We start from the raw sequence: 18255 nt of genomic DNA, 5'->3' as shown, positions 1-18255 counted from the left end.
CTTGGATGGCTTCAACTTAATAGTTATTCATTCTTAAGGAATCTTATGTGTCCAGTAGATAACATTTACATGCGGGTGATATAAACTGCTTTGGCTCTAATCTTATGAAAAGAGGGGAAGGGAAAGAAATTCACACACACACAGAGTTGGAGGGTGCTCGGTAAATCCCACTGAAAATAGACTGGTTTCTCTTGTGTCTCTTCTATTCACAGAATAACTCTCAGATGTTTCACAAAGCCTTTTTCTCATACTTCTTTCAAAGTCTTTGTCTCCTGTCACATTTTCAATATATGACAACAACACATTTAACATTCTTCTTGCTCTCTGTTGGACAAAGGTCATAGAGTTCACTCCAGGTTCCAATTAGAAGGCAAAAAACTTCTCATTTCACTAGTGGGGCAAACCTCATAGCCAGAACTTGCCAGCTCTTTAACCCCTGTTCAGAACTATACAAGTCCACAGGCTGGCATCTCGGCGTTGCTACTGTCTCAGAGGACTGAGGATAAAAACACATTGTCACCGCAGATTTGCCGCCATTTCATTCAGTCTGGCAGTGTGGCTTGGTTTCAAAAACACAGTAAAAATGATGAGTATTTGAAACAGAATGTGGGGAAAGCACAGCCCTTCAGCAGAATGTTCAAGGCTGCCTGAGACGGCCGTAGGTGAAGGCAACATATGCTGCCCTGTGTCCTTGGCAGGAGACATTCAAACAGCATTTGCCCCAAGGACATTCTCTCCTTTCAGGCTCATACCATGGCTGTCAACAGGAGGACATTCTGACATATCCATCATCTACCCAACATGGAAAGACCATCAAAGTGATAAAAGAAAGCAATTTGTTAATAAAACATTTCCTAACATAACAAGCACAAAACTGGAAAGTACCAAGGAGTGAAAATACAGTAGGAAGGCGGGTCCCAACATTTTGCCCCCAAGAAGGCTTTTGACTGCTTCCACCATGTCATAAAGAATTGGGTCTACATAACAAACTGGAGAGTTTAAGGCAATAATTCTTGTTGCTATTTTGAAATTAGCCAAAAACATATAAAAATGCTCATTTATGTGCAGAATGTAATGATCAGTGTCATTAGTGTGGATTGGTACAATTATATCCTAAAGCAAAGACATTTCATGCTGTTTCTGAGCATCTTTACTTTTGGCAGATACATTTACTTTGGGGATGTGGGGAAATACTGCAAATGGTTCATGGATCTCTACTTGCTGACTTTCAGACCCCAGGCTGGGGAATCAGTGCAGGCAGTTTGTCCTGAAAAATATTAAGAATATAAAGACTTCTAAATCCAGATTCACTGAACTTCCACAATCCCATGCTCGAGCCTCACTAGAGGTTTTAGCCATAACTTGAAAAGCATCCATTCTTCCAGGCTAAGAGACTTCAGACTTCGTTTCTAAAAACTAATCAACAGATTCCCTCAAAATGTCATGGGAACTTTCCAGCAAGCTACGGACCTTCACTTAACAGTAAAGTACTGCACGTGGTGATTTTTTTTTTAAAGCCTTCCATTTGATGATAATTACCTACCTCTGCAGACTGAGCAAGAATGAGTTCACAATGTAAAGATTTCTCTCCTTCAGAGTTGATATTCTTACGCTCGCCATTAACGGTCAACTGGATTCCATTTCTTGAAAAAAAAAAATAAAAAAATAAAAACCAGTAGTCCAGTGTGGTTAGGTATGTCTCCAACATTATGTTTTAAGTCACCAGAATAGAGCTTATCACCAAACAGCCAGTAAGCACCCATGTGTGCCAAGGATTGAGGAAGGTACTTAGGATAACAGAGGGGAATAAGAGGTAGCCTCTGCCCTCCCTTCGGGGGCTGCATGAACTAGTGACTCGAGGTGGTTGCAAACAAGTAAGCTACTTTTTTTTTAAGAATTAGAGCTGATAGTTGAATTTTTAAACTTTTCACTGAAAATCTAGATTTCTGGCTTTCCTTAAAAAATCAGAATATATGGCCACTGGATGTTAACAATTATCTGGAGAGAAGCAGAGTAGCCCCCCACCCCCCACCTTTATCTGGATAATGTGCTTTTCTCACTGTCATTCCCCTAATGTAAGTGTGTGTACTGACCCCACTGACTTTTCTCATCTTCGTTACCTGAGTGGCTCCTGGGAATTCCTGGACTAGCATACTACCATCATCAGAAACCAACGATTGTTAAGAAAGTGTGTTAGGAAAGAGGTAAGAACAACATGCCTTGCATGCACTCAGAAGGATTACTTAATCTCAAGGTATAGGGAAAGTGAGGGAGGGGGATCAAAATCTCATGAAGGAGTTCATTCTCTTAGGAGAAAAGCAGAGAAAAAAACATCACCTACAAAGTTACAGAAGAAAAGAATGCAGCACATTCAAAGAACTGCCTACAGCTCCATTAAGTAATGTAGGGTGGGGGCACATGAGAGAAGGCTGGTGAGGGGATGCTCTGTACTTACATGATGAGCTCCTGTTGCAAGCGCTGTAACTCATGAGCCAGTCTGTTTTTATCGCCTCGTAAGCCCTGAAACCACAGACAACATTAGGCTGCACGTGCTACTCCAGGGGGACATTCACATTTACGTTTAATAATCCCGCCCTGTGAGTTGTGAGATTACTATGGTATACCTCAATAATGCGTCCGTGTTCTATGATGGTTGACTTAAGTTCTTCTATACTCAAATCCTTCTGAAAAGTGGGAGAGAGAATTAATAACAAATAAATATATGAATTCACCAAATCATATATACTAGACATCAGTCTGAGCCACAGAATTGTAAACGCTCAAAGATGAGACCGTCTACTGATCTCATTATTTGAAAGCTGAACTAGTCTGTGTTTGTGATTAAAATTATACAAAAAGTGTGGGTCAACAAGGCAACTATATCTGACTGGTGTTATGTTCTGTGTTTGCTTGGTCCAACGGAATCACACCCTGAAAGGTAATTCTCTTTATTTTTTTAGGTTTTTTTGGCAGGGAGGTAATAAGGTTTATTTATTTAACTATTTCTTTTAAGGGCAGTACTGGGGATGGAACCCAGGACCTCATGCATGCTAAGCATGCACTCTACCACTTGAGCTATACCTTCCCCCGGTAATTCTTAAATTCAAGTCAAAATTATATTTATTGTTATGATACATTTAAGAAAAAATCAGACTTTACCTGCAAATGACTAATCAATTATTAAAGCATCCAATTTTATCCAGTTCAAACCACATCTCTGTTAAAATCATAGTTTTATACTGCAAGACCAGAGAGTGTGGTCAGTGTCTGACCACACCTAGTGAGGTCAGCTTATCCCATGTCTAGCATGGTGCCTGGCACATGAGAAGTGCCCCAGGAATGCTGGGCAGGAGTGCAAAATGGCAGAGAGACCAGAGTTACGGAGGAACTGAGCAGCCACCATTACCACAATGTCACTACACGGAGGATGAGAACACACACCATAAGGAGAGAATGTTGGTACAATATTCAGTATCCCCATCAATGTCCACAAGCCGTGAATGACTCCTTTGAAACTTCATAACTTGCAGGGAAGGGAAAAGAAGAGAAATACTGCTCTTCCTTCACTTTCCTGTCTTGGAAAGTGGAAGTTTATTAACTTAGGCTGCGTCCTTCCTGGATCTCTTAAAGCCACCAAAACCAGCATCTCTGTAGCTGGCAAACTTTATTTCCAGATAGGCTATGACCACAGGATACAAGGATGAATAGAATAATATCTATCTATCGAATCAATCCATCAAACTAAGTAGAAAATAATCTGGGATATATTCTTCTTCCCTAAAAATGAATGGCTGCCCACTTGTTTGTGTTGTTATGATTTAAAATGGTATCACACTATCTAGCCAGTGACTGGTAAACTGGAACACTATTATGTATTGAATAAAGGAATGAATACCACTAGAATTTAAGGAGGATATATTAAAACTTATTCCAGATGGAGAAGTCAGTATTTTTCATTCAGAACATTTTTGCTCTTATAAATAAGGTCTTGTGACAGAATATTAGAATCAGATGTTTTAAAAGGGGTGAAGTTACACGAATGACCATCTCCTTCCCTTATGATTTGGAGAGAGCTAGTGAATCCCACAGGCTTTCATGGGAAGAGACGGTACCCACCTTCTGCAAACTTGCATCTTTATGAAGCAAAGTGTTCTCATATGTGTGTAACTGCATCTGGAAAGAGACAAATTTAGGGAAGGCTGTTTGGACTCCGCTTTGGTAAAGGACGGTGTCACACAGGGAGACAGGGAGACATGTTTCTGAAGCACCTTTAACGTGCATGTGTTTTTCACTTTATAAAGAACATTCCCATTAGCCTTACAACAACCCTTGAGGCTGGGGTCATTGACCTCACTCTACCAGGAAGGAAATCGAAGCTCAGCACTATCCAGAGACTTGCACAATGTCACATCCAGTAAGTGACAGAACGGAACTTCGAATCTGAATCTCCACCTCCAGCCAATAGCCCTTCACATAAGAGGATGTAGGGCGTCTTCATTTTTTTGGTGAGATGAAAATCTAGGTAGGACATGAACACAGACTCCACATGGAATATGACAATGAATATATATATGTTCATGAATAACTGAAAAATTGTGCTCTACACTGGAATTTGACACAATATTATAAAATGATTATAAATCAATAAAAAATGTTAAAAAATACAGTTTAAAAATGTTCAACATTTCTTTTAGCAAAGTAACTATTAAGGATTTATCAGTTTATTCAAACCAAAAGCAAGCTTGTTGGCATGGACTTCTAAATAGGATGTAATTGATAAAAACCATATATTGATTGAATGGAAAACCTGGAAAAATCATCAGCACAATCAGAATCATCATCAGAATCATATATATTTGATGTCCCTTTATCGTTTTAAAGATATTTTCACATAATCATCTCGTCTGAGTTTCCAACAAGCTTGTGGATGAGGCAGAAAATCTCATACCCATCCAGTAGATGAGAAAATTGAGATTTAAAGAGGTTAACTACTTGCTTGAAGTTATAAAGCTTTTAAGTCGAGAAGACAGGATTTGAATCCATGTCTTCTTCATCTTTCCACTAGTTTATAACAGTTGTGTTTTCCAAAACAGCCATCCTTAGAATAAAACTAATTTTACTGTCTAAATTATAACTGCTGTAATATATGTATATGTACATACACACATGGAATTGGGGTTCCGCTAGGAAACCTGAGAATTCCACACACAGACATAAAATTTCAGCACATCATTTCAAATATATCCTACAACAAAAGTATTGTTCAAATAAATCATTAGCAATGACAATAAGCATGACACAAATTCCTGAGTTAAACAACTAATAATAGTTGCCTTCTATTTCCTGATAAGAATGTATGGCAGATATAACCCAAAAATATACGAAAATAGACTTTTTAGGTGCTATATAATCATTTTTTAAATGATTCGATCAAGGATAGATTTTTTTTTTCCCCATCTCTCTTCATTTTCTGCATTAAGAAGTTACAAAATCTTTCCTAACTTAGGGATTTACAAAATCAGATACTGTTAAATTAGAAATTGCCACTATACACAAGGATAAATAATAACAAGTGTTGGCAAGGATGTGGAGAATTTTGAACCCTCATGTACAGCATATTACAGGAAATGTAAAATGGTGCAGCTACTTCGGGAAAAAGTCTGGCAGTTTCTCAAAAGGTTAAATATAGAGTTGTCATATGATTCAGTAATTCCACCCCTAGGTATATACTCAAGAGAAATTAAAACATATGTCCACACAAAAACTAGTACATGAATATTCACAGTGCTATTCGTAATAGCAAAAAAAGCAGGAACACCTCAAATGTCCATCAACTGATGAATGGATAAACAAAATGTGTTACATCCATCCAATGGAAAATCATTCAGCAATAAAAAGAAATAAAGTGATGATATATGCTACAACAGGGATGAACTTTGAAACATGCTCAGTGAAAGAAGCCAGTCACAATAGACCACATAATGTATATGATTCCATTTAAATGAAATGTCCAGAATAGGTAAATCTATGGGGACAGAAAGCAGATTAGTGGTTATCTGGGGTAAGGAAGGAATGGGGAGTGACTGCTAAAGGGATTTCTTTTTGGATGATAAAAGTATTTTAAAATTGGTTTTGGTGATGGTTGTACAACTCTGAATATACTGAAAACCACTGTGCTGTAGACTTTAAGTGGGTGAATTTAATGGCATGTGTATTATATATCAGTAAAGCTGTTACATTACTAAAATAGAAACTGTCTTTTATGTAACTCAGACATCTAGAGAAGTACAAATTTCAAAGTTTATAACCAAAGGTTATTGTGTCAAGGAGTCATATACAACATTACAGAGTAATATTCGTTTGATGTAAGAAAATATTTTACCAGTATTTGAGAAGTGCTTACTTGGTGCTCGTTCTCAGTTTTAGATAATTCCTCAATCTTCTCTTCCAATTTATATATATCCATAATGTTCTTAGCATTCTAATGTAAAATAAGATAGTATTCTTAGATTCAGACAAAAAAGGAAAAATAAAAGGACATCACAAAATCTTTTTTAGGAAGTGGTATTTTCATCATCGACATTATAATCCATTTTAAACTAAGGGACAAAATTTTAGACTTTGTCCAAAAATAACATGATCCTTTTAACATGATCATCCAGGAATGCTCTCGGTAATCCCTTCTTATTTTCCAGTCCACCTCGGCCACTCACTCCCCAGTCATCTTCAGGCTGGTCATTACCAGCAACTGAGACCCCTCCATCACCTTAAGTGCAAGCATCTCACTCTTCTACCATGACTTCTTGCCCTTCCAGACTACTTCTTTGCACACCAGCAAACCTTCAGTCCCCACTGGAGCCTTCCATCCATTGACCCTAATACAGTCTCATTATCCTTCCACATTCCACCTTCCACCTTCCACCTTCCTGTGAACTCAGTCCCATCTTGACTCAGCTTAAATTCTTCCATGGTCAATCACTGTAATCACTCTCTTCCACGTCCCCTCAATGCCCTTGGCTCTTCCCTACTTTTGCGTATTTTCTTAACTTCAGCTTGCCACCCACCCCATGCCAGCTCCCTTTCAGATAAACATTGTTGAAGAAAAAATATCTTGTAAATCAACCATATTTGAATTAAAAAAGATTTTTAAGAGAGAAGCATACACATTAAAAGAAAAATACAAATAAACCAACAGGTCACATATTACATTTGTAACCTTTAACCTCAATGTTTACTGCTGATCATATATAATCCTAGTCCATTCACATGGCTATTTGCTTAAATCAAGAGTTTGCAAACTATACCCACTTCCCCACTTCAGCCCCACAGGCCAGCTCTAGCTGACCACCTGGTTTTGTAAATAAAGTTTTATTAGAACACGGCTGAGCCCATTTGTTGTCATACTGTCCATGTTTGCTTTCACACTGCAGTGGCAGAAGTGAGTGGTTGTGACAAAAGCCAGGCAAGCCTAAAAATATTTACTATCAGGTCCTTTACAAAAAGTTTGCCAACTCCTGACTGATTTCATTCCTTCTCTCTCCTTGAACTTCCAATACCTCCACCAACATCCTCACTCTCCGCCAATGACTTTGCTCTGTATTTCACTGAGACATTAGAAGCAATCAGAAGTGAATTTTTCATCTGACTTGGATATATAGTAAATACCTTTGGCTATATTATGAAGCACTTACCGAGTTGAACACTTCTCTACCTCTTTTGTTCCTGCTTCAGTTCTAAGCCTCCAGCAGCTTTTGCCTGAATAATTACAAGGGCCTCCTAACTGGTCCCCTCGCTTCTTCCCCTGCCCCACTGCAGTAGATTCTAAACCCAGCATTCAGAGCTGCCATGGTTAAACTGAAATTAGACGATGTTACTCCTCTGCTCAAAACTGTCCAGCAGCTCCCATCTCACTCAGCATAAAAGCCAGGGTCCAAACAATGCCTATATGAGACCCTGTGGGTCTGGGTCCCTGCAGCTCTTTGCAGCATCTCATGATACCTGTTCCCTAGCTCCAGCCATGCTGGTTTTGCTGTCCCTCAAAAACAGCAGGCAAGCTACAGCCAGAGGTCTTGGAGCTGCTGTTTCTTCTGCCTGGAACGTTCTTCCTTTCCAGTTTTTAACAAAATGAGTAACTTCACCGTTCTACTTTCCCTACCACCCTAGTTTAAATTGCACACTCCCCACCACCACCACCCCAGTTCTGCATTCTGGTCTTCTTTTCTCTGTGGCACTAATCACCATCTCACGTGCCAGTTCCACATGGGCTATTTTGCATAAGCTTGCATCCTCACCACCTAGAATGGGCTCTGTCTCCCAATGAATGTGTATATAATACACAAAGTGAACAACTACCCAAACCATTGTGTTGTCACTCTTCACAACGCATCAGATTTTTACCTCCTACAGGAATCGTAGCTAGTAGTGACATCAGTTTGCCTTTTGCAACGTAAATCAACAATTTGCATTATGCCCTCTCATGATGAAGGGTTGTAAGTCTCCTTCCTTCTATCTCAATTCTAAATTGGGGGGAGGGGTGCAATTCTTTGATGCCAGTCAATCATCTTAAATATGAGGAGAAAATATTTCACACTGAGAGCTTAATTGTAAAGCATTAGCTTCACAGACACCTGGCCTTGTAGTGGAAACATGTCTGAATCCAATGTGGAGTTTCTTTCCAATCTTTAATTGTTCCTTTTCAACTCATTATGATTTTTTTCAACTCATGACGATATTTTGGATAACTCTTCAGACTGTTCATTGTAGCTTAATAAATACTTCTAATAAACTTAAAGAAAGCCGAAAAAAAACCATAAAATGATTGACATTCAGACGGTACCTATAGACTTTTCCTCCAAAATAGTAACTTACTAGCAGATTTTCTACTTGTTCTTTCAATGCTTTAATTCTGTTCCTTAAAATATGTTGCTTAGACTTTTTTTTTTTTTTTTTACAGATTTTACTAATATTTCCTAACATGGATGAGGTACCTTATGGTTAACCAAATAACCTCACATGCATTATCTTAATTTGTAAAATAACTGTAGGGAATATTTATTATTAACCCCCCAAAAGATAAATGGCTTTTCCAAGGTCAAACTTTCAGTGAATTTAAGATGCGGGTCTTAGACTTAAAGACCTTTGCAACCGAGCTCAGTGGAATAATAATGGCAAATTATTAGACAATGTCTACACTTTCCTTCTTGGTTCGTATACTTCTTATATGGGTTAAATTCATTTCATCTCAAAGCAGAATTTTAAATTCCATTTCTTCCATGGATGATTACAAAGGTAATAACATACTTCTGTCCAGACAGGAAAATCCTGTCTACTGTTTCCCATTGTCATTTGACAAAGCAACCTGGTCTCTGGCCCACAGGAGCCTGAATAGCTACATGATTTCTGTTTAAGCCAGGGTCAGGAACCATGACTGTATGATTTCCGTATGTTTACCTGAGCCCATTTAATGATTTCAACATACCTCTTCTTGGAGAATCCGAATCTTAAGAATCAGAGCCCGGTTTTCTGTCTCCTTATTTATTAAGAGAAAAGTAATTAAAAAGTATTCGAGAAGTTTATGAAAAATCACATATTTTTTTCCAAGGCTACCAACATTTTCTTCTTCTATCAACCTTAAACACGCCACTGACACAGCACAAACGAGCCTAGTCTGAACATATTCTCCATACGGGGTAAGCCTTTGGTTTCCAGTTTCTTGGGATCTGGGAGCAGTCACTCTTCTTGACTCAATCTAACTATGACAGGGAAGGAAAGATGAAAAAAAGAAGAAAAAAAAAAGAACAGCCTGGCCTTTTTCCCTGCTACTTTACCGCTATCCACCTACGACATAGTGTGAACTCATCTAATTGAACAGCACTTTGAAATCACACAGACCTCTAGCTTTCTACTTGAAGTTGTGACTATTCCCAGATTCAACATTATCAGAACATAGGATTATCAAAAACTGTTTTATAATTAAGAGCCACAGATTGAGAGCCATCAGAATAAAAAGTATTTTAGGACAGGATACGTGCCAAAATGTTTACAGTAAATCTTATGGCTAGGTAGGGTAAAAATATTGTGGGATTTTATTTTCCTTTGTCAATATGCATTTGCTTACTTTTTGTTGTTGTTGTTGTTGTTTTGGGAGGGGGTATTAGGTTTATTTGTTAATTTATTTTTACTTTAACTGATGTACTGGGGATCAAACCCCTCACCTCATGAATGCTAGGCATGTGCCTACCCTCTACCCCCTAAAAATGTCCTTATTTTTATAGTGTGAACAGTTATTACCTTTATAGTATAAAAATAAAAGGGAGACCCTCTCAGGCTGGGGTAGTTGGAATCAGAAGACCTGAGTTCACTTCTCGTTCTACCAGTTATGAGACAACTGACTGAATAATCAAAACATCTCTAAACTTTACCCTAACTCTATTACTTTTTAAAAAATAAAGAATAGCAACTTCTGACACAAATGAACTCATCTACAAAACAGAAACAGACTCACAGACATAGTAAACAAACTTATGGTTACGGGGGGAAAGGGGGTGGGAAGGGATAAATTGGGAGTTCGAGATGTGCAAATACTAACTGCTATATATAAAATAGATTAAAAAAACAAATTTCTTCTGTACAGCACAGGGAACTATATTCAATATCTTGTAATCTATAGTGAAAAAGAATATGAAAACAAATAGATGTATGTGCATGTATGACTGAAACATTATGCTGTAACCAGAAATGGACACACTGCAACTGACTATACTTCAAATAAAAAAAAAAAATAGACTGCCATGTAGGGGAGCAGGAGCCCCCCCTCCACACACACACACAAGCTGGAAGAGCAGGAGATTGAAGGGGGCAGTGAGTCATTTGAATTTTATGACTGGAAGGTTATCTGGTTTTCTCTCTATCCCAGTGAAGTCCTTTTAACAACAAAAACCACAACAAAAAAGGGCAGCAACTTCTGTTTCTGCCTCACAGGATGTCTATGATGATCAATGAGGAGAAACATTAAAAATTCTTTTGAAATTGTAAAACACTGTAAAGTACAAAAGATGAAGACTGTACAGGACCCTGCACTTGAACAGTAGACGCTAACATCAAGCTCTCAGAGGCAAGAGGGCACTGACTGCTTTGCATGTATTCACTCATTTCACCCTCCCAGCCCTAAGGGAGGTAATATTATCCATGCCCATTTCTCATAGGAGGACACTGAGGCTTGGAGAGGTAACATGGATTGCGTAAAGTTACGCAGCCCTGAGAGTCAGAGCTTGGAAGCTGGCAGCCTGACTCCCAAGGCTGAGCTCCTGATCACGTCTCTACACGGCTTCCGCGCAGAAGCTCCTCAGCAGTCCCCAGATCGAGTCTTTCCCGTAATGCAGAGTCAGCTGACCCTCAGTGAGTCTAGTCCCCACATTTTCCTTTTGAGGCAAGAGCTAAGCTAAGCTGTGTTGGTTGTAGGTGGTCACGAGTGAGAGACACAGGCCTGGAATCCAAGTCTCCTGATGACTTACAGACCTAAAAATAAACGATTTGTCTGAATGGTTTTCAGCTTGGCCCACCATGGTTAGCAACGCTACAATATTCCTGGACTATACCAGAATTTTGAAGATTATTACTAAAGTTCTAGATACTAGTTTAACATTCTCAACAAAAAATAATTAATTCTCTGGCAGTTGAGCTGAAGCTTAGTTTAAGTAACATTTTGCTCCAAAAATGACAAGCATGTGTTTATTTACTGTAAGGACTGATTTATGGAGCTTATTAGTAATCTGTAAGTACTGAGAAAAAGGATTTTTTTTTAAACCAGAGAAAAAGCTGAAAGTTTGACAGGGAAGATTTTTTTGGAAAAATCTAAGTGGTTTTAACATCAGATATTTATGATTTCACCTATTAACTTCAGGAGATACTCCAGAGATCTTCTCAAACCATTGTGAATAAGACCAAGTCATTTGTAAAGAATTTTAATCCTGGTTGAAAAGAAAAACAGAGTTTGTTTTATCCTACCTGCCTTTACTTTTCTAAGGTGTTACCAATTCATTCATCAGCCTACTGATTTCTGATTTTTACCGCCAAATAAACTCTGTTGCATTGCAGGGATGTAAACTATATGCCAATTTCAAAGTAGTTGGATGACTTACTAATTGTTTGTTCTGGGCTATAACCATGGTCTTCTGCTCTTCTGAGGCGCTCATACAAATTTTCAGTTCCTCCAGTTCTTCTTTTAACAGATTTGTTCTCATAATAGCCTGGTGGGCACTGCGGGGGTGGGGGGAGAAAGCAATGAGCAAAACCTCAAATATAACCGTCAAAGATACTAAGTACAGCCACAGGCTATTTTTGGACCCAAGTTGAAAACCACTGAAAAACTCAAACCAGATGCCAACAATAGTAAAAATATACCCAAGATCTTTCACAGTCCTTGGAAAAGGAAGGGTTTCGGGTGGAGCATGGTGGGAGAAAAAGGATAGAAGGAAACCAACATATTCCTGAAGATAAAGGTTTGGAGCCTCCCTTCGAAATCCATCATTGGCTGAATCACGTGGTTCTTTCCTTCCACTAATAGGATTTAATATTACCTAATGCAATTCCACAGATATTTATTGAATACTACCACATTCAGGCGGTGCACCCTGCAAGAGGACCCAAGATGTTGGACAAAAGAGACGTGGTGCTTGCCTGTAGAGAGGTTACATACTAGTGAAGGAGATGACAATTAAACAGTTACAAAGAGTCTCTATATGATATATTTTTATTTAAGTCATTTTTTACAGCATTATTTACAATAATGAAGCATTGCAAACTAACTAAATGTCCAACAAAAGGAAACCTACTATTCTAATAATCCATATCATAGATTTATCTATCTGTACTCCTCAAAGATCATAAACTTTCCTGAGCAGGATCTTGAAGAAAGTAAGTTTTTTTCCTTACTAGGAAATTACATTGACTATTCAACCAATAACTATTGAGTTCCACCTGTGTGCCAGTCATTACACTAGACACTGAATAAGACAAAAGTGAACCCAGTCATGAGAATGCCTCCCTCCTAGAGTTTATAGTCTAGTAAGGTCAACAGACAATTATAGTTGCCATACAGTATAACAGGAACCCAGGTTGGTGGGAACCCAAGTTCTGTAGACACTGTGTAAAAGGGAGATAGCTCAGATAATGAGAAGGAGAGAAGAGGGGGACAGAGGAGTAGAAGACAGAAGCTCAGTGAGGAACTACAAGCAGTCAGATATTGTTGGAGCCTAGAGGGGAAAATGGGAAGTAGAGATGAGGCATCAGAGCTCCACCATGAAGGCCTTCGCAAACCAGATGAAGGAATTTGGATTTTATCCCGAATATAAAAGGGATTCATTGAAATGTTTAAAGCAGGGGCATGATGTGGTCAGACTGGCAATTAAGAAGGGCCTTCCTGCTGGAGTGGCACCTGCTGCGGATCATGAATTTTTGTATCATCCTTCTAGGGTATAGGTACCCTGAGGGCACATTTTAAACCTGACTCATCGACGAATTTCTCATAATACTTAGCATGGGACTTTTCATACAGTAAGAGTTATCCAGAACCACAGAATGTTTGGATGGATTCACACTGGACCCATAGGCATATTGGTCTTACACAGAGACTTGAGTGACACAGAGAACATCACTGCTAACAAACATTGCTGGTAAGAAGGTAAAATGGTGTAGCTGCTTTGGAAAACAGTTTGGCAGTTCCTCAAAATGCTAAGTATAGGTTACCACCCAGGAATTCCACTCCTAGGTAAACATGCAAGAAAACCGAAAACATATAGCCACACAAAAACATGTACACAAATGTTCGTAGCAGTAGTATTCGTAAGAGTTAAAAAGTGGAACTAACTCAAATGTCCAAAATGAGGTATATCCATACAATGGAATATTACTTGGCCATAAAAAAGAATGAAGCAGTGATATATACTAAAACATAGATGAGCTTGGAAAATTTTGTGCTAAGTGAAAGAAGCCAGACACAAAGGTCACACATTGTATGATTCCACTTATATGAAAATGCCCAGGATAGGCAAATCCATAGAGATAGGAAGTAGATTAGTGATTGTCAGGGGCCGAGGGAAGGGGAAATGGGGAATGACTGCTAATCAGTATTGGATTTCTTTTTGGAGTGATGAAAATGTTCTGGAATTGGATCATGGTGATGGTTGTATGACCTTGTGAATACACCAAAAAACACTGCATTAACTGTATACTTTAAAAGGGTGAATTTTATGCAATGTGTATTATATCTCAATTTAAAAAAAAAACAGATTTATTTTAAAAAAAAAAAAGGAAAAAGAACTGAAAGCTCCCAGCACACAGTATCCCCACCACGTCTCACCTTTTTATCTGAAGGTGCAGTTCAGTGCAGTCCTGAGATAACTGGCTGTTAGCTTCTTCCAAGGTTTCTAATGCCAATTTAAACTTATTATTTTCCTCCTCCAATTTCTGCTTGTTGAAATGCAGGTCTGTTACATAGGTAATCAAATCAGACACCTCTCTGCAGGTGAAAGAATGACTGAGAATACTCTTCTAATCTCTAATCCCTCCCAACCAGAATAAGACATATGGTTAAGGCTTAAATATTCCTGTGCGATTTTCTACTTTGTCTTCATTCATCCTCATAAATGTAGTTCATTCACACGATATTTTTCCAAGCTTTATTAAAACAGCCTCAAAGATTTTTCCAAAACTGCCAGATATTCAGCATCTGCCACTTGTGAAGTCAATTTCTACAGCTTTTGTTTCTCCTTCCCAGTTCGCACCCAACATCCACCTCCATCCACACTGAAGAATTCCTGTTTCTGCCCGGGTTATGGAAAATCTCAAAATAAATTGACACTGTACTCTTTCAGTCAAGATATCTTGGCAGGTTTTATTAGGCCTTTAACTAGGAAACAATTCCTAGAGTCTTATGCGTGTAGCCTGGGGCCCACAATTTAGGGCTCACCTTTCCTAACATTTTCTACAGCTTGATAATGTTTGTGAGTATCACTCCTGCCCCCAACATTTGATCATAAGCCTCTTGAGAGTCCAGACTGCATGTGTCATGGAGTCTCAGGCCTCATCTTCCTCTTTGTCATCTTATCCCTGTGCTTAGCCCAGGTTGGGCACATGATTCCTAGTCCATCTTTTTGCATGGATAAATCTGAATTTGCAAAGGTAAAATAAGTGAGAGGCAGAGTCACCTCGCCTTAGTTTCTAGAACTCACATTTAGCAGAAGACAGCTTTTCTCAGTCCTATCGCAAAGCATCTATTAAAGAAGTGCTTTAAAAATAATCCCCCATGGACCTAGACATGATCAAACTAAATGAAGTAAGTCAGATAAAGACAAATATCATGATTTCACTTATATGTGGAATCTAACATATGACACAAATGAACTTATTTACAAAACAGGAACACTCACAGACATAAAAAACAAACTAATGGTTACCAAAAGGGAAAGGGAGGTTGGGGAGGGATAAAATAGGAGTTTTGGGTTAACAAATACACACTATATATAAAATAGATCAGCAGCAAGGTCCTACTGTATAGCACAAGAAACTTTATTCAATATCCTGTAATAAACCATAATGGAAAAGAATATGAAAAAGACTATGTGTATATATGTGTATAACTGAATCACTTTGCTGTACACCAGAAACTAACAATGTTGTAAATCAACTATACTTCAATTAAAAAAAAAAAAACAAAAACAGAACAAAAATAAACAAAGCTTGGGAAGGAGAGAGAATGACAATCCAGGCCAATGATACCTAGGCCAATGCAGGGATATAGTTTGAAGTCTGGATTAGGAGGTAAACCAAATGTAGGTCTTTCTGTTGTTTTTGTTTGTTTGGGAGGGTAATTAGGTTTGTTTACTTATTCATTCATTCATTTATTAGCAGAGGTACTGGGGGCTGAACCCAGGACCTCCTGCATGCTAAGCAATGCTCTACCACTGAGCTATACCCCCTCCCCTCAAGTGTAGGCCTTTTAACCTATTGACCTGAAACATCATTTATCTCTAACTTGAGGTTTTAATAAATTTGGAAAGAAAAAATCCCTCAAAGTGCTTAAGGTGAATGTCATAACTCTACTTTAAATAGAACTTGTTTTCCAGGGAAAACATATGAAGTTAAAGAAGAAGGGTTTCATGAGGGAGAAAATGTTAATGTATGTCATACTCATTTCCTATCATTTGTGTTCTTAGTAAAACTACTTCTAATGCAATTGGGATAGAATAGTTAAGAGTTAATAAATTACATTAGCACTACCACACACACACACACACACACACAGAGCTAAGCGACTGTATCGTAAATAAAATATGTAGATCTATGAAATAAATCAAACATAAAAAAGTTGAGAAACTTGAGAAAGCCTTACAAGTAAAGAATGCTTACAAGACTTGATTAGACACGTCTCCACCCAAAGCCTCGAAGCTCCGTGATGCAAAATCTGTTGAATCTGTGGTCATCTTAACTGAAAGACATACAAGAGAGTTTTTATGAGAAATCCAGTTCCCCAAACCGCAAGAGAGTGGCAGAACAATCCCGAAGAAACACACACATACTTCCTCGGCCTGAATTTATGCTGTCCTGTTCGAAAGCAGAATCATCAATTCCGCTGCATGATCCACGAGTCACTCCTTCCCTGCAGCCAAAAAACAGAACCAATGAGCTCGGCCTCTCTGCCAAACCAAAGCTGAGCTAATTTTTCAGATGTGCTCTGTACTTTCTTGTTCAGTTCTTTCTGAATTTTAAAACCATCTATTCATTCAGCAACTACTTGGAACCCAACACTGTGCTTAGATAGGGTACTGGAAGAGAAACAGAAGGCATCACCTCCACCTTCCACAAACTTTTTAAATGAAAAAGAAAATGTGTGCACAGAAATAGGAGGTGATGTACAGAAGCTACGATTCAGGGATAGGAGGTCTCAGTGGATCAGTTGACGTAGTTTGAAGTGATAAGGGGACACTCAGGAAGGTAGCAAGACCACCACCTTTAAAGAATTGGGAAGGAAAAGACATGAACAGCCAATACTTTGGGATACATGGATGGTCTTATGCTCTCTTTCTCACGGAAAACCCAGTGGAACCTAGTTGTACTTAAAGCATTTTACTCCTGAAATTTAGGGAACCCTCTTCACAGGTATCTGTCCAATACCCAAACTCTAGGTTTAACCCCAAAAACAAACATATTAAAATTTCAACCATTTCTTTTCCAATAGCCTTTATATGGTGATTTAAGTTTTGTCACTTAATCTCTCTAAATGCCAAACCCTTAGATTATCTATCTCTCTAGAGCAGCCACAAAATGCTCTAAATTTGTACTTACATCCTGTTGGGTTTCAACATGCGATGTCTGTCAGAAGGTGGCTGAGCAGAAGAACTCATACATCATTCTTACTATTCCTAGGTACACCATTACCATTTTTGAGTTTCTGTTCTTATATTTTGTATTTATATCTTCTACGGTTTTTCTTTCCTTTATATTTGTTATAAAAATAAGTTTTCCCTTTTTCCCTCATTCCATTTTATAAATAAACTATTGATATTTTTATTATACAGTCAAACCTAAATATTTTAGAAAAAAATAGAAAAGTCATAAGAAAAGAGAACAAAACATTAAGGCCATCATGCAGAGGTAATCATTGTGGAATATGTTCTTCTCAGAGTTCTCCTGTGCACATTTTTATTTCTTAACAAATATGGGATTGTACAGATATACAGATCTATGACCTATTATTTGAAATAACTATGTATAAATATTTCTCTATACTCAAATATTTATCTAACTATAATTTTGAGAGACTAATTAGGATTCCAGTGTATGAAAGTATTATAATTTATTTGCCCAACCATTTACTTTTAAATATTTAGGTCGCTCAGAAGGGAGGGTGTAGCCCAGTGGTAGAGTGTGTGCTTAGCATGCAGGAGGTCCTGGGTTCCATCCCCAGTACCTCCATTAAAAAAAAAAAAAAGAATTTAAAATAAATAAATAAACATTTAGGTTGCTTATATTTATCACTATCATAAGCAACATTCTGCATATATATTAGATGACTGGATATTTTTCCTGAAGTTACATTATTTAACCATGCTGCATATTTTTAAGGGTTTGATACAGATTCCTAAATTGCCCTTGAAAACCTTTGCCAACCTCCACTACAACCAGCAAGGTATGAGAGGGCCTATTTCTCCACCAGCCCTGACAATACTAGATGGTGTCATTCTTCTAAATCTTTGC

The 18255-nt window shown here is 38.1% G+C and overlaps 1 protein-coding gene across 1 annotated transcript in view; it reads right to left on the bottom strand.

Annotated features, from left to right (window-relative positions):
* Positions 1–16644, bottom strand: part of IRAG2 (inositol 1,4,5-triphosphate receptor associated 2) — a 73506-nt gene extending 56862 nt beyond the window's left edge. Inside the window, exons 1-10 of the mRNA XM_010946525.3 lie at positions 16578–16644; positions 16408–16486; positions 14360–14518; positions 12141–12258; positions 9479–9529; positions 6404–6481; positions 4117–4173; positions 2625–2684; positions 2456–2520; positions 1544–1643 (exon numbers count right to left, since the gene is read on the bottom strand). Of these exons, the coding sequence (XP_010944827.3) occupies positions 1544–1643; positions 2456–2520; positions 2625–2684; positions 4117–4173; positions 6404–6481; positions 9479–9529; positions 12141–12258; positions 14360–14518; positions 16408–16481 (762 nt within the window). The 5' untranslated portion in view covers positions 16482–16486; positions 16578–16644. The remainder of the gene's footprint in view (positions 1–1543; positions 1644–2455; positions 2521–2624; positions 2685–4116; positions 4174–6403; positions 6482–9478; positions 9530–12140; positions 12259–14359; positions 14519–16407; positions 16487–16577) is intronic.
* Between the last annotated feature and the right edge of the window lie 1611 nt (positions 16645–18255).

The sequence above is a fragment of the Camelus bactrianus genome, chromosome 34, assembly GCF_048773025.1.
Source record: "Camelus bactrianus isolate YW-2024 breed Bactrian camel chromosome 34, ASM4877302v1, whole genome shotgun sequence".
Classification (NCBI taxonomy): domain Eukaryota; kingdom Metazoa; phylum Chordata; class Mammalia; order Artiodactyla; family Camelidae; genus Camelus; species Camelus bactrianus.
Note: the sequence above shows the minus strand (reverse complement) of the source record. Positions and strands in the feature narration are given on the sequence as shown.